At 37.6% G+C, this 17626-nt stretch overlaps 2 protein-coding genes across 2 annotated transcripts; both read right to left on the reverse strand.

The window, feature by feature from the left end:
• Positions 1-451: 451 nt before the first annotated feature.
• Positions 452-15630, reverse strand: ezra (ezrin a). The gene is made up of 13 exons (XM_038728605.1): positions 15448-15630; positions 13692-13775; positions 12376-12471; positions 10068-10342; positions 8643-8726; positions 7523-7669; positions 7034-7130; positions 6367-6530; positions 6119-6249; positions 5100-5260; positions 4538-4630; positions 2840-3097; positions 452-997 (listed from the first exon to the last, which is right to left on the reverse strand). The coding sequence occupies exons 1-13, from the start codon at positions 15457-15459 to the stop codon at positions 833-835; spliced, it is 1767 nt and encodes a 588-aa protein (XP_038584533.1). The 5' UTR covers positions 15460-15630; the 3' UTR covers positions 452-832.
• Positions 15631-15938: 308 nt separating this feature from the next.
• nenf (neudesin neurotrophic factor) lies at positions 15939-17253 on the reverse strand (the record flags this gene model as incomplete). Its single annotated transcript, XM_038728607.1, is given in 1 exon segment — positions 15939-17253. A coding segment is annotated over 1 exon segment (177 nt), but the record flags the coding sequence as incomplete, so codon positions are not given.
• Between the last annotated feature and the right edge of the window lie 373 nt (positions 17254-17626).

The following is a 17626-nucleotide window of genomic DNA, read 5'->3' on the forward strand; positions in this document are numbered from 1 at the left end:
TCTCCTGCCTGAATGTAAAGCTAAACATATTGGCTAGTTGTAGCAATAATATTTTTATCTAGCTCAGAAGGAGCTTTCCAAAGGTTGAAAAAAAAAAAGATTATCCTGGGCTTGGTTTGAGACTACAAATGTATTCAAAGCAGAAAGTCTGCCTAACGAAGTGGAGGTGTGGGGTTTGAAAGCCCTGGGTATGTAAAGGAGAGGTCTGGTCTATTGGGTTGCATCATGGGAAATGTAGGAACCAGTGCTTTTAGAGTTTGACCCAAACTAGAGACTACAAATTCTCGGTAGCTGAAGCTCTGTGGCTTCAATTTTGGCCACTCTAAATACTGAATGGGCTCTTTAATAGTAAATCAGATGACTACGTCCACTTCTTATAGATAGTCTATGTTAAATACATTTAAATGTAACCACTTCAGTTTGGTATAATAACAAAAACTGCCAAGCCAAATTGCAATAACTTTTCGGATAATTTATGGTAACATTTCTACAGAGCACCTCACATACCAGCTTTTTTCATGCTGTATATCAGGAACACCACTAGCTTTATGCCATGTTGTAATGTTTATTGGGACAAAACAGCACATTGGAGATGTTTGAGTGCTACAAAACAAAAAATTAAAAAAATAATAGAAACACATCAGTGCTTTAAAGCAAAAGTTAAACTGATTAAATAAAACTCATGGAGGTCCTTTTACACAGATCAGCTCCATGCTTTCCTGGGTCTTTAAAACAAGGTGTTGCTGCAATTACATCACACTTAAATTGAAACCATTGCTGATCAGGTCCTTCAGGGAGGTACTTGGGAGAGATCTTCAGGTCTTTGAGGTTTCTACAAGGCCTCAAACTCATCCACCCTCTGCTTGGTGTTGCCCTGACGGATCTGTCGCAGGGTCTTGTACTTGTCGCGGCCAGCTCGGACGTTCTCGGCGTGGAGCAGATCGTTCTGGGTCTTCTTGTTGTCGTCTCGGGCTTGTTCCAGCTCTGAGCTCAGGTCCTGTGGAGGGAAAAAACTCCGGTTATTAACCACAAGGACACTCACAGAGCTTTTATCCTGTAGCCACTTTGCAAGATTTTTTTTTGGATATTCTCACATTAGTGCATTTCTGCCAAGTGATGTGATTTTCACTACATTATGATACATCTTGAGTGCCATCATTTACTTAAACTACTTCATCAGTTAGTGATTTGCTCAAATGTCCCAGAATGAATTTCTCAGAATAGCACTCATAAAACACTCTCTCTGAATAATCTCTGTAATTTTATACTCAGCCATGCACAGCTGCTCTTACTCAGCTGTAGGTCACATGTGAGGTTTAGCAGTTAAGAAGTGAGGCTTGCGTTATCAAAACACAACCTGTCTGGTGGTTACAATACATTCTGGTGGTCTATAATGAATTTGTCTTTGTATGATTGTTGATTATCAGTGCAAATGCTGAGACCAGATGGAGACTCCTTCTCTTTGTCCTGGTGTTTTTAAATTTAGATAAGTGAAAAAAATTAAGCTACTAAACAACTGTTTTTATGTAGATTTTCCTACATTTAACCATGTCGTGGAAATTATATTCCTGGTGAGAAGTTGAGCAAATAATTGAGTTACAACAAACCATTGTCTTTTAAGAATTTGTTTAACAAAAGAGAATAAACAGAAGTACTACAACACATCAGCTGGACCAGAGGTTCTGTCTCCTAGACAGTCACTAATGTCTGGCCCAGAGCAAAGGGCTGCATGATCATTTACACAGTCTGAGCATCTGTGTTTTGGGGAACAAAAGATCCTCTACCAGCTTTGACTGGTCCCAGCCAAAACAGGAGAGGAACAGAAAACAACTCCACATCCCTGACCTAAACCCTAGTGTTGTAGTCAAGACCGCCAAAACCAAGTCAAGACCAAGACCAGAGTTTATCGAGACCTAGACAAGACCAAGACTTTCAGGGGCTGAGACCAAGACCGAGTCAAGACCAAGACCAGTTCCCTGCATTGCATGGCACGCAATAAAATGTGGAACGAGATCATAGGTACTTCACAAATTGATCTGTAAGATCCACATTCCCATTAAAACACCCAATTAAAATCCCAAGTCCTCAATGTCCGAGACCGAGTGCAAATGCGGTCGAGTCCGAGACAAGACCAAGACCATCAAAAAGCGGTCTTAAGACCAAGACTGATCTACTACTAAACCCTACACATGTGGACAGACTAGCAGGATGAGAATAATAATAAAAGGAGCAGGTTAAAGATTAAACAGTATATAAGACATAATAATAAAAGATTATAAGTATAAGAAGAAAACAATTTTCTGCCGTTACAAACCACATACTTGAAAAAACACGAAGTTACCAAACTGGAAACACAAGTAGTGTATGTAGAGGAGAGCAGAGTAGGAGAGGAGACAGCATGAGAGCAGCAGAGAATAGTAAAGGGAACATGTTTTTGGAAGTGGAATAAGCTGTCGTGAAGACTGCCAATCTTATATATTTTATATATATATCATGATAATGGGTAAAATCACTTTTTGGTCCAAACTGGGAATTGACCAGCACTGAAATAGTTATTTTAACTTTCACCTAGGGAGAATATGGAAAAAAATGTTTTCTTTGGTTGGGGTGGGCTGTTGCGTAGACTTTTTTTTTTTATCATTTTCTTTGATCATGTACTTCAAAATTCCCCAAATCAAATGAAATCCAATGCAAACACATGTAATATAAATTCTGCTATGTATTCAGATAAGAACATAGAGGTATATATGTGACAATACCTGAAGTGTTGTTGACTATGAACATATTATAGGGCTAAAGCAGTACTGTCAAAATCCTTTACTGAAGCCCCTGAACTCACCTTCAACTGTTTCTGCAGGCGTTCATTCTTATCGGCCTCAGTGAGTCGCTCCTCCTCCTGGTGGTGGTTGTGGATGCCCTGCGTCTGCAGCTCGGCGCTGTAGGTGCTGTTCTCTTCACTGTGCTCGTGGTCGCTTTCGCTGTCCGAAGAGGACGAAGAGGAGGAAGCCGGAGGAGCAGCAGCAGGAACTGAATTACAGGTCATCACAGTGTGCAGCTCCTCCTTCGTCCTTATCAGACTCTCCTCCACTTCCCTAGCCTGGGGCGAAGAGAAGAGGTTTAGTCAACATGTAAAAAAACTGTAACTGAACCAGAGTTAGCCTAAAAATCTAATTTTCCTATGTCGTCCATGGCCAGAAAAGGGTTCCCAAAATAGAAGAATAAGTTGTGAAGTTGTAATCAGGGTCATTCACCGTGCTGTAGCACTACACAACATCTGATGTCAACATACATACTAAGTATTTGCATTTGTTAGGCATCAGTATGACTGTGGCCAGTTTATGGTCAAAGTAAACTAGCAAGCAGAGCTGGACTCTGATCTCTGGTCTTAATTTCACTTTTGAAAAACAGTTTTATGACAACTTGGATGCAGCTTTGCCTTTTCCACTCATGCCATTTGCCATTTCCACGTAATTTATTCCTATAAACAAATTAGGTAATTTATTAAAGGATTCTAAGCTTTTATGTCACATGAATTAGTAGCATGTGTAGTAAATATATATATATAAGAAAGTAAAATGTACATACTTCATAAGTGTAAATATGAAATGCACAGGGGAGTGCCAAGGATTTTGATATGGATTTTCTTTTCTTCCAATACAACAAGTCATGAAAGGGTCTTTCTATTTAGAAAACAATGAATGTGATGAGCCTCAAACCTTTATTTATGGTTTGGTCAGTATTCACGTTTTAATTAGCTGGATGATAAGCTGCACAATAAATACAAAGTCCCTGGAAATATCTGTTGATCTTCACACTTGCCTGCCTACGGACATTCAACTTACTTTCTAGTTTGACATGTTGTTGTTGTGATGTTAGCTATAGTAGCAGGAGAGTTGTCTGGAGCTGGTGTGCTGGCTCTGGGACCGTCTCGTCCTCTCTGCTTGTTCGCTCTATTAAACATGGAATTGAACTTCTCCAGAACCGCCTACTCCACCTTTAACTCCCATTTTTTAGCATTTATAAGCCATATATAGACTTTTAATGAATGGTTTCTAACACACTAATGTGGTTGTGTGCAGCAATTAGAACATTTTTATTATTTGTATTTGTCCGCAATTGTAATTTCTCCTATGAAGACATTTTTTTAATTTAACTTATTTTATTACAACTTTTACTATATTGCCATTTATAAGGCAATAGGTTTATACACCAGCATGCACTTATGCACAGGGTGTTAGAGTTGTTAACAAATACATTAAACATTTACATCTGCTTCCAACTACATTACTACATTACAACAAAAACATGTGTGAATAAAGTTGCTCTATTAAATACACCCCAATTAGCTATTTTTTCCCTCTAATAGGTGGTAAAACACACAATATAAATAAATAAATTCCAGACTGTACAAGTGACATAATGAAGAGTCCTGTGATTAAAAAAAAAACCCTAACAACCAACTGAAAAGGTGACAAGTAGGAAATTGTGTGTTCTGACATTTTCCAGGAATCCCTTTGATCGTGTGTTGGAAACTCACCTTGCTGTGCCATGACTCAGCCTCCTCCTCCTTAACTCTCTTGGCCTCCTCTAGTGCAGCAATCTTGCTACTGTACTCGGCCAGCTCTGAAGCCTGTGGGAGGAAGCACAAACCATGTCGTCAAAAAAAAAAAACCAAGAATAGACACCTGTTTAAACCGGCAGCCTCAGTTACCTGGATGCTCATCACACTCGTCATTTAATGAATGGACGGACAAAAAAACTGAAGGATCAAACATCCACAACTGGAATTCGCCATTTATGTATTTATAGTAATTCCAGTGCATTTACCCGAAAACTGCAGTTACTTCTTACTTTACAAATTCACATTTATCTTCCGATATGCGTATAAATTATCATAAAAACATAAAAATAGCCTTGTATCAGCTCAGTTATAAATATTTGACATTTTAAAGTGAGAAAGAGTTGTAGATAATTTTCTCAGGCTGCAAGATAAATCAGCTGATATGTGTGTATCCTGACTTTAGGAGCTTTGAGTATTTTTCCATCACGACTTTTTCCTCACGTGAAGGCTTTGAGTATTTCTTGCACCATGTACTCACCAGCTGCTCCTGGCTCTTTAGTTGGTCCTCAGCTTGCCTGGCCAGCTCCTCTTTGGCTATTATGGCCTCCATCCTCTCAGCCTCCAGCCGGGCCGCCTCCTGCTCCACCCTCCTCCTCTCCTCCTCCAGCCTCATGGCCCTGTCCAGCTGCTCCTGAAGCTCTACAGGACAAAGTCAGTGAAACACAGTAAAAATCTATGATGTTTTGCACAGGGTGAAAAATTAAACACTCCTTTCTGGCTTATGGACCCTTAAAAATGAACCAGGGTCTACTTGTGTCATGATAACAGGTCATCTCAGGTGGTTAAATTTGAATGATTTTTTTAGACCTCTAAAGACATAAACTGTGCAGTATTTCACAAAAGAATCCCAAAATTGATCAAATATTCAGAAAAAAAACCCATATTTTTTATTAACAAAAATATTTTTCCTCTTTATTTAATCTGAGGACCCTTTTAGATTGAAGGAGCGCCTTTTTGGGACACCCAGGTTTGGAACAACTGACTTTGGGCATATCATATCCATCTTGCAGCCCGTTTGTAGAAAGAGCATTTTCTTTGTCTGCTGGCTGCGTGTTGCCACAATTTTCTAGTGCAGGAACGTGTATTCTCCCTTGTTTTATCGGCCACAATCATACTTAACAACAAAAAGTGTTTAGAAACACTTTTTTGCAGATCTAGGGAACTTTAAAAGACTTGACAGCACTGTTCATTTCTGACCGCCACAAAGTCAAAGTATTGTGATTACGAGCTTGAGTACTTGCAAGGAAATACAAACATGTCATAAATTACAAAAGTAACTCTCTGAACTTTCACTTGTTATATGTATTTCAAGAAAATAAACAGAAGAGGGCAGTAACGCCAAAGTTTGAAATCTAAAATACAACACAACATAAATTACACTGTTGACTTACTGTATGTTTTCCAGAGTTGTATGTTCTGAAGCATAATTTGACCAATGTGGTCTGTAATAAGGAGAATACCAAATTCAGTCAGAGTTATGTAAAGTGTTTGTCTCACCTCTCTCTGCTCTCTTGGTTGTCTCTTCAAACTGTTGGAGCTTCATCATCAGCTCCTGCTTTTCTCTCTCCATGTTCTCCTTCTCTTTCTCCATGGCCTCCCTCTTCTTCTTCTCACTCTCCAGCTGATCCCTGCAGAACACATCAATGAAAGACTGATGATACATCTGTCTTAGATCTTTAAACTAAAACATGGGACTTTTTAAACTTGATTAGTATTCCGTTTAAATTTGATAACCCTTCCCCTACCTCTCCATCTTTTTCTGCAGCCTCTCCTCTTTGGCCTGGGCCTTCATCTGCTGAACCTCTATGGTGTCAGTCTTGCGGCGGCGCATGTACAGCTCATGGTTGCCCATGCAGAGCTGCAGGATGCGCTTGTTGACTCGCAGTCGTGGGGCGTAGAATATGAAATCCTTGGAAAGAAAAACAAAAAAGAAAACATCAAGTAAGGGACAGTTGGGTTTGGTTTCATACATTTTGAAAAAGCACTGAGCTTCTTCAAAAGTTTGACCAATTTTTTAATCCAAATTTTTGAAGCTTTCTCAAAGTTTATGTTCAAGGATATGTTGTTCACCAAAGTCATTATTTTGTTAGTATTATGTAAATATGGTATGTATTTTTTATTTATCCACATAGATAAAAGTTACTTTAAGTGTGTCAGAGTTAGCCAAATTAATAGTTTTCATCTGTTATCTTTGCACAAATGTTTAAATACTACTCACCCTAAAAAGGAGCATACAAATTCTACTAAATCATTGTTTGCACATCTGCATTTTCATATAAACAACTTTAATCCCATTATTCCTGTAAAACTATACCACGTAAATGCCGCTTGGTGCTGCAAGTCTGCGTCCCATCCATCTTATCTTTACACATTTACATACAATTGAGATGCTACCGAGCTTAAAGTATTTACATTAGCTTTCTTATCTATGGGCTTGATGATGAATTTCTTATCACTGAAAGAAATGTTTCTAATTTCACTCCAGGGAAATCCAATCTTTGGAGACAGCCTGCAGAATGGAGAAAAAAAGGGGTGATCAGACAAATTCAACAGCATGTTTAAAAAAAATTATATTCACACTTTGACAGTCACTCAACACACATGTGGTATCAGAGCCAGTGAGACCTTGTGTGTTCATGTTGTGGTAAAATCAAAAGAATTCAGTCAATGACCTCTTCAAAACAGCAGCCATGCGGTCAAACATGTTATTTTAAACTTGACCGACTGGAAGGGAAGGTAGCAGAGGTCAATGACTGCTCATGTGTTGCCCTCCCGTCTACAACTGTATGTCATCAAATTAGTGCGTGCTTTGATAGAATATACGCTATGATGTTAGGAGAGACAGTAATTAAGTAGTGTACTGCATGAACAGTGATTGAAGGCACTGATACACTGACTTACCTGTCCTGCTTCTCATAGATGTTCAGTCCCAGAGCGTCGACTCCCAACCACAGGTCTGTGCCCTTCTTGTTCTTGATCTCAAAGTAGTTGATGCCGTACATTTCCAGGTCCTGAGCAATCTTCAGGTACTCGATCATGGCCTCTTCCCTGTTCAGGTTAAACAGACGGTTAGACTGTAGCCAGATGGAAACATGGAATACACACAGATACACAAACTGCATGAACAAAATTTATCTTACAGTTTGTGATATTATAATTTCCCATAGCCAGCTCCATCTGGAACTAGTTCAAAGTTGGTAAAATACACACGTTTGTTAAGAAATGTATTGCTAAAGCTTTATCTCTTTTGATTTACAACACTTGAATTGTATGTAATGCTTTAGTTAAACAGAAAAAAATAAACACACCTGGGAAATTTAGATTTTTAGATTTTTGCATGCCTGTCTTTAAATTTTAGCTGTTAAATATGAATCTTTTGATATTTACAAATGTCTAAAGCTCAACCTTAAATGGATCAATTAAGGGATTCACAAAGATTCACATTCAGTAAGTAGATACTGTAGTAGTAGTAATACTAAATTTCAACTTGCAATGTGTTAATTCACCACATTGTCTGTTATTGTTAGATTTATTCAGCCTGCACATCACTGTTTGCCTCCCCTGGGAACGGCAAATGAAAATTTACACAATAAATGCATTTTGTTATAAACAATAAAAAAAATTATATAAACACTATTGTGCATCTGCCGTTCATGTGGTCAGTGACAATTACAGGATAATGTCACAATGACTTGTGTTTGTTTTACTTTACTTTAGATGAAATCAAATTAATGTTTATCTGTGAAAAAAGAAAAAAGAAGACGAAGAAGAAGAAAAAAGAAGAAGACGAAGAAGAACAAAAAAGGAGTCCTAAAGTCAGTAAACTGATCAAAATACAGCAATATCTATCTAAAGTTAGCAAACACAGCTACAGGTCATTCCAGACTAAGCAAGGCTGTAGCTGCAAAACCAATGAGCGCACTGAATTGAGTAAGGGCGTGTTGTACTTTTCACTTGTAAGAAGAAGATTTTGTAATTTCTACCATAAAAAGTAATACACATCAAAGTATTTATCTCTTACTTCAGCATTGATCTGTGCTCCCCGTGCCAAACCTGGATTCTCTCTTCCCACTGCTCCTTGGACAGCTTGTGTTGCTCCAGCACTCTGAGGGGAGAGACGAGTTATCAACAACCCACTGGTGAAAATGTAAACAGTCTTTGTATACCTACAGAGCTAATCAAACACATGCTGCATTGTAGTTTCTTTCCTAACCGTTATAGCTTATGTTGCCATTTGTGAGTACGTAATAGGACATTCAACGGGTTCATAATTTAGTCACTGAGGAAGCAATTTGATTAAATGATTGCCAGTTTAACAGGATTCAGATTGTTGTAGTTTTCAATTTATGGCAAGTATCCTTTCTTGATACACACAGGCACTGTCCTCAGAGAGATCTGCTGTTTAGTTTTTTCCTTATCCAAATATCACTGATCTTTTTAATGCCTGATTTAACTGGTTTAGGCTTTTGTGTCTTGCTCAAGAGCGCTGTGTTGGCATTGAACATGATTTTGAGGGGTCACACAAGATGAGAAATAGCTTATACCACCACAAGTAATATCTATTTTCTAAAGATGTTCCTCTAATCTTTGTTTTTTTCATGTAGATCTGTAAAAGTTTAGGCCTCTAAAAATGATCTTATAAAATAAAAAAGGGTAAGAAAGCATTCCTTGGCTGACTTGGTCATGACCCACTGTAATTTGCAAGCGTTGATCATGGGTCACTAGTGGACATTGCTTTATTTTATATTATTAAGGGGTTGCAAGCGAAAAAGGTTAAGAACTTCTGTTGTAGTTGGCACTGATCCGCTCATACATGCTAACATTGTGTCCATACATTTTTACTTCCTAATCGAACATATCTAAATCTCAAATAAATTATCAAATAATATTTAATCAATGATTTAAATAAATAAAAACTAAGGATCATGCATTCTTCCTGATCTTCATCATCTATCACGTCCATACTCTTCACAAAATCAATAAACATATCAGACACTCTTTTCGCCCTTTTAAATACAAGCAACATTTCCAGAGGACTTAATAGCCTAATAATCTGCCTCACCCTTTGTTGAATACTTGGCCTGTTAAGTCTTTTTCCAAAACAGTGCAGTAAGTTTTTTTGGCATGGAGATAACAAAGATTTATAATTATTAATTCCCTTTAAAGAAAATCGTGTATTGTGTAATCTGTGTACAAGTTCATTTGTTCTTAATCATTTTATTGACCTTTTATTTGTCCTATCTATCTACCCATTTTCTCACCTCTTTATTAATATATTTACTACTAATTCCAGGTTTTGAGCATATACCCTTTGATTTTTTTTAGCTGTGGGATTTCTTTCTTCTATGTGTATTTGTTGACCTGGGTCTCTGGCAAGTGAAGTAAAATACCAAAGAAATGACCACCACCTGCAACAGAGCTCATACATTCTCCGACTCACACTCACCTCTTGGGCAGCAGGTGCTCGGAGGACAGGTAACCTGTTTGATGCACTGACTTGTCGTACTCTCCGTACTTGGCCTGGACGGCGTAAGAGGCCAGCAGCACAGCAGTCTCTGGAGGGCAGTAGACATCATCTCCCTGAATGTCCTCCTTCACCTGCAGAAAGAAAAGCTTCCGGGTGACGTCCTGGATCAGCTCCTCTGCCACATCCTCGGGGTAGAACTTGACCCTCAGCTTGAACTGCAGGGGAGTCTCCTTCTTCACATCCTGGGCCATCACCTGAGCAGAAGACCGCAGAGAAAATATGATAAAAGATGATGACAAGGTATGGTAGACGGAGTAGATTGAAATTAAGTATTAGTAGCAAGGGCGTCACTTTGTGTTGAAAAGTGGTGGGGACATAGTAGCTCAGATTAGGGGTGTGACGAGACATCACGATACGCAATATAAGGTTTACGAGAACGAGACGGAAAGATCCTTAAACAGCTTTAAAGATAGCCTCAGTGCTGAGATATATGAGTGGGGGGTCTGGAGAGACCTCCCCCAGGAAGTTTTGATCTTTAAACACTTCATTTCCTGCATTCTGGTGAACGTTTTTGCACCAATTTATGGTGGAAATGTTTTTATTTATGTAATAGGAAACACAAAATTCAGGTGGCAGGTGCATTTCAAAATATATAAATATAATATAATTGAAAGCAGTGCTGCTCTCAGTCATTCTGTGTTGCTTTCAGATCTGTTTCTCCTGTAAATCAACTTTTCTCCTGTAATATCATCCCTGCTGAGGCAACACATATGTAGACATGATTTAGTCTTTCCTCCTCTTTTGTCATGTTCAAAGGGAGAGAACGGAAAACTTAGCCAAAAAGAAACTGTGTTAAGAAGTTGTTAAAGTTACTGATGGATGCATGCACGTCTTTGGGGCATTTTATAATCAGTAGCTTGGTTTTTTTAAGGTTAAGTTACTTTTTTTGGAAAATTAACATCTGTTTCTTCTATATTTTAATTGCATTGCATGTTTTCTTAATGTGCAAATAAACCTTTCTCAAAGAATTTTCATTTGTTATTTAATGCCAAGCAATATATTAGCACGTTTTTTAAAAACAAATTATGCTTTAAAAAAGTGATGGGGACCAAATCAGCAATTTCAAAATGTGGTCTCCAGTGTATGTGACACCTATGATTAGTAATATGGCCTAGTACAGAAGAAAAGAGAGTATAATATACCCTAGAATATAGTACAGAGGGGTTTAATATAGAACACGGTGCAGTTAGGTAGAGAGGAGCAGGATAGAGTATTTAATTAGGAAAGTTTTGACAGGACAGAGTAAGACAAAGTGTTTTAACTTGTATTAGAATATATTAGAGTAGTATTCATACCAGTAGGAGCCAATATACATCGAGTTAGAAAAAAGATCTTCCTGACCGTGGTCAACTTGCAAGTGTTGATAGGAGGTTCCAGGAAAGATTGCAGAGCAGCTAAAGTATATATGTATATCCACATATTTGTGTTTAGGGGAAAAAGAAGCAAATTGGTGCATCTATGTTTAATATATTTATGCTCATAATATCCACTATCAGCTACGACAAACTGGCTGCCAATGGCCCACATCCCACCATCCTGAGTCAGCTGTAGCACCTGACATCACATGCTGAAGCTTGATAGTTTGTAAAAAATAAATAAAATAAAACACTTAGGACGCAAGCAAGAAGGCTGAGATAGATAGCTGAAAATCATTTTTAAAAATGGCTGAAATGCCAGCCTCTATCACTCCAAGTAGTAGTAGTACAAATGCTAACTTGACCAAAACTAGTGAGAAAAGAAGCCAAACCTGAACATGAACAATTCCAGGATTATGTTTTGTATGGAGACAAATTATAACATTTACTTTTTATATAAGTAATGTTGTCAAATAACTACTTTGCTTTTTAAAACATTGCAGTAGAGTAAAGTAAAAGAGAATCCAGTTAAGTAGAAGACAGAAGAGTAGGACAGAGTGGAATTGAGTTAATTTAAAACAGAGTTTAGTTAAAGGAATAAAGTAAGCTTAAGTTTGTTCATTTATATCAGGATAGTGTTAAGAAGAGTGGATCAGCAAATAAAATAAAGTTAAAGAATACATTACAGTAAAATAGTGTGAAGTAGAATATGGTACAGATAAGAAGAGAAGGACAGAGTAGAGTATAAACAGTGTAAGATCAAATCCTTCAAGGTACATTGGAGTAGGTATCAGGTTAAAAGAGCAGGATGATGAACAAGAACAAAACAATGTGTCAGTTTGCATCACACTCATCTAAAAGCACAGATTAACCTTCTTTTCGAAGCTCAGCCATGTGATGAACCCTTTGGCGTCAACAAACTGCAGCCCGAAGTACCAAATCTCACGTAGTCCAATGGTCCTGGCAACCTGAGACACAGAGAGGAACCAAGACACGATGACCGAGGATCTCCACATCCTCTCCTTCATTTCTTCCTTAATTTTCTTTATTTGTCACACTTGTAATTGTCTGGCCATGAAGAAACAACCACTGAACAAGCTGTCATTTGCAGCACAAAGCAGGATTATGCAAAAACTATAGATACACTAGTGTGCACCAGTCTCTCTAAACAACTAACAGTATCTGAGGTAGTGAATATACTTAATCACTGAGCTGACTTCCTGTCAAGTACAAAGGTTTAGGTAATTATACACGCTACAGCAGGCTCCAGGGAAAATGGTGCATTTTTGAGTTTTTCTAACAAAGGAGAAGGGACACAAAACCATCCGTAATTTAAAAACATGACTTTGACCGTTTGAAAGTCAGCATGACTGGAGTTTTGCAGTTTTGGCTTGACAAAGGAAATGTGTAATTAGCTGCGTGCACTGTACATTTTCTACAGATAAATTGCATTTTTTTAAACTTGTTTCCACTATGCTATGATACAATCTGATTTTACCAACAGGATACATTTAGATAAAGTATAATCAATAAATAATTCAAGTACTGGGAGTGTCTGTAAATAGCTGGGAATGCTACTACTCTGAAACAAATGCTCTTTGATATAATTAGGAAATGTTATAGAAGTACATTTACTCAAGTTCTGTACAATTTCGACGTACATAAACTTTATTTAACGCTTTAATTTGATGGTAGTTTATACATGTTTCACGATATTTGAGAGGGAAATATTACACTTTTTACTCCACTTACTTTGCTGATGAAGATTTTACATTCAAAACATATGATCAGCTTATAAAAGACACACTGTTATGGATTAAACTACACAAAATTGCTTGACCAACTACAACAATAAATGCTACATTCATATTAATTCGGCAGTAACAATGATCCAATAATATATTAACAGGGGCCATTTGTCTACATGCAAATACTGCTAATACTTAAAGTGCGAGTGCTTTTACTTTAAGTAATGAAGTATCTGTACGCTGCTGTATTGCTACTTTCACTTAAATAAAATATCTGAATACTTCTTCCACCACTGCATACAACAGAATCAGATAGGGTCATGGTTAGCCATGAACAGAACTTTATCAGATGAAAGATTGGAGTTCCCAAGGTCCCAGCTAGGACAACTATGATCCTCACGTACACGCTTCTTGTGCTTTTCATACTGTAACATACAGACCTGGTCAAAAAGCTGCTTCCCTGTGGTGTTGGGGTGGAATGAAAACTCCAGCTCTGCGTCCATAGTGGTGACGCGAACATTGACCTGCAGCAAAAAGGTAATTTAGTCATATGATGACTAAAGTTTTTCTTTTTCTACAAACCCTCCTATTTCCATTCGGCCCGAGCATTTAGCAGTTCTCCCTGATATAAATCTGAATCCATCAGTCCTGCATTTCTCATACTTGTGCATGTTTCTGTAAGATCACATCTTTCATTTTATAGAAATATTGCATCTTAATTTGGGAACTTTTGATTTTGATGGTTAAATTATAAAACGCAACTTCTTTTATCGTAACAATCATAAATAATATATTCAGCTGTGTAAAGGATGTATTTAATGTGGAGCTGTGAAGTGGATTGTTCATAAACTATAATTGCTCACTATCTCATTAGACTTTGGACTGCCCTTGCGAGGTGCGACAAGGTTGCACATACGAAGATTAAATATCAAAATACTCACTGCATGCCAAGTTTCCTTCAGACTTTGCTATTGTTAGTAAGGTTTTTATAACAAGAGGCAATTAAACTAACAAATAAATCTGACTTTCAAGTCTTTCTAGAATGCTTTTCCCACAAGAAAGAAAAAGGCTATTCTTAGTTTTTTCCAAAAAAGCTTAACATACTGCATGATTTCGGCCTGCAGGCCAGGTTGGGCTTGTAGTAGTTACACAATCATTTTATGAAGTTAAATTAGAGCACACCCCGGGTGTCATAAAGATAAACCTGGAAAGCTGGAACATTTATTTATCAAATCTCTAATATGTTTCTCAACTGTTTCCACTTCCATGATGACATGCGTAAGATAGCTTCTTAACTGATGCATTCCTGCTGGCTACATTGGCCCATCCTTTCTCAAATCATTGACTGTGAAAATCACCACAATGCAAGCAGCAATCAGTATGTTGCTGCATTAAACTTCGGAGGGGTTTTTGAATTGTTTATACTTTGATTGTATTTTTTGGAATCCACAAAACTCTCACTTTCCTATTTAACTTTTAAAAGCTAAGCCCGTCAACTCTTAAATCATGTTTTCAGTATTTTCCAGAACACAAGCAATACCTGCTACCAACACTCAGAAATTAGTTTGATGTCAAGTTAGTTGAATGTCAATCAAGTTGAGGCAGATGTCAGCATGACCTCTTAATAATTTCTCCTTGGAGTGTCAATATAAGCACAGAGTTGCAGACGTAATGCACAGGCCGGCCTTTCTTATCAGTTTTCCTTCTGACTGATGCTAAATACTTAAGCAACTCTAGCTGAGTGCATTTAGGACTTACAGCAAATAAAACATTGTGGTTTCTTTTGTTTGGGATGGAAACCTGATTATGCTGACAGCTCTTGACATTTACAAACCACTCCAGTCACCCCAGCTTTAGCCATGAAGTAGCATTTTAGTAGCCTTTCTTTCGGCTAGGAATGTGTGCAGCATGGGTCAAACTCTACATTTGGTTAATGAGTAAATGCCAAGAAGGATAGATGTCTCTTAGAAATAAGTCACAAGCTCGAACACAGAAAAAACATGTGACTAAAACATACATGATTTACAGTTAAATTTGATTTAATCTCAATGCTCTTTCTCCAAAAGTATATAGGGATAAATATTTCAACAACCATTATAGGTGGATCTATAAACCCACCCTCCCCCTCTTTCAAACTTGGACCAGGAAGAGACATGTCAGTGACGCATTTAATTCTCTTGTCTAGAAAAGTCTTACTGTTTTGGGCATCTTGGCTCCAGTTGGTAGGTGAGCTCCAGCAGAAGAATGTGTTTCCGAGGCTGACCGAGTCTGCAGTGACCGGCTCCGAGCAGAACCTCCACCTGATAAAGAACGCAGCTCAGCTCTCGCTGGCAGACTCAAGGGCAGGGCTTGTGTCCTTTGAACTCGGCTGTAGATCACTCACAGTGACGTAGGAGGTTCAACTTGGTTACTATCACACAAACTGACAGACTTACCTCCGCCGTGACCACCTGGCATGGCAAGACACACAGCTCCACCCAAAGACAATTCCCTGTCTCAGCACCTAAACTGCTGTGACCTTTGATCAGACCATGTGAAGCTATATAGGTTCGGACATACTATTTATGTTGCCTGTTTGTTGAGGTGACATGAGTGAGTCATGGGCTGTCATAAAGAGACCATATCAAGATAACATCCATGTACCATGTTCTTGTGGTAAAAGTCAAGTGAAGCAAACTCTAAGAAGCTTGAGATTTACAGACTTTAATGATAATTGTACAACAACAAAATCAGGCACAAAACAAATGAACTGATTATAATCATGTAAACATTCAGTGTTTTTTAATTTCATACATACATACATACATACATACATACTCTAGTGGATAATGCATTTAATGCCTACATTTTATACTAAAATCTAGCGCTATAACAATTAATAGAAGATTCAGTAAACCGAAAATTAATTGGCAACAATTTTGATAATAATAAAAAGTTGTTTAGAAAGACTCAAGGCCTGATATTTTATGGCTCCAGCTTCTCACATGTGCCATTTTTCTACTTTTCTTCCCTTTAAATCACTGTATATAGAATACGTTGGGGTTTGGACAAATAGAGACAGAGATCTGTAGACATTACCGAGTTAAGGGAAACTGCGCTGGGCAATTTTGCGATATTGTACAGACTGAACGATTAAGCAATTCTTCACGATCAATGATGAGAAAGACTGTTAGAATCCTACAAAAATCACATTCAAGGAAATGTGAGTGCTGATGTTTAGCTAGTTATCTGGTCTGTCAGCTCACTCTCCCCTTTCTTAATCGCTAAATGGCATTTAATTTGACATGTATGGCTTTCTGTGAAATAAATCTAATAATGTTCCTGTGTTCATTAAGTTTATTTGTTCTTATTGCTCTGACAAAGGCTCACGGTAACCACATATAATGCACTGCAACTGTATGTAGAGGCTAGAGGTAAAAAAACCAAAAAAACAATTAAAGTCCCCCTCCATTCAAAAATGTACGTTTACTTATTATTACTTCATTTTTGAAAGTTTCTTTGCTCACCTTAAATCTGAGTTTCACGTGTCATCACAACTAGTTTGGAAGCCAGTCGTGGTCAAATATGATACACAAGTGTAGTGTATTAAAAATCTGCATCATTTTATTCTCCATTCCCTGAAGTTTATCAAAACAGACTTCTTCTACTCATGACATAAAAAAGGTACATTAAAGCTATGTCATATAATAAAGAAGCATGTGAACCTTAGTTCAAATAAATTAGGTTCTGATTCTGGTCAAGTAAAGAGAAAGAATTCAAAAAGCTAACAAAGTCCTCCATAACAAGACTTTCTCACAACTACATTTTACAAAAAGGTAAATGAGATTAAAACTCATCTTTGATTTGAAAATTAGGCTGATCCTCTGGTTTGAAGTCTTTGTTGGGACTTCCATCCTCGGTGAGGATGCGTGATGCTGTGTAACCCACAATGGGATACTTTTTTTTGTACGTGTCTTCAAATATGCTCTCCAGAGACTTCAGCTGCTCATCAGTGAGGCCTGTCTGTGGATGCAAAGATGGAAAAAAAATGGAAAAAGAGCTTTTATTAACACTTGTGCTGTCATATGTTGTTGTACAGATTGTAAAACCCTTTGAGGTAAATTTATCATTTATGATTTTGGGCTATATAAATAATTTAACTTTATCTTAATATTTAATCCAACAAAAGTCAAAATGTTGCACTTTACTGTGTGTCTGGAAAGGAATAAAGTTTTCTAATGCTTGCAGTAGTGAAAACCACATTTTTACTAATTTGTTAGCAAAAATCCAAGTGCAAAAGTGTTGAAACATATTAGTTTTTACCAATAAATCATTGTTTCTCAAAAGGACATAACCAGGAACTTAAATGGCAGGTTGCTTTCAGGTATGCTATTTC

The sequence above is a fragment of the Micropterus salmoides genome, unplaced genomic scaffold, assembly GCF_014851395.1.
Source record: "Micropterus salmoides isolate LMB-PRFRI ecotype aquatic unplaced genomic scaffold, ASM1485139v1 Ms_hic_scaffold_19, whole genome shotgun sequence".
Lineage (NCBI taxonomy): Eukaryota > Metazoa > Chordata > Actinopteri > Centrarchiformes > Centrarchidae > Micropterus > Micropterus salmoides.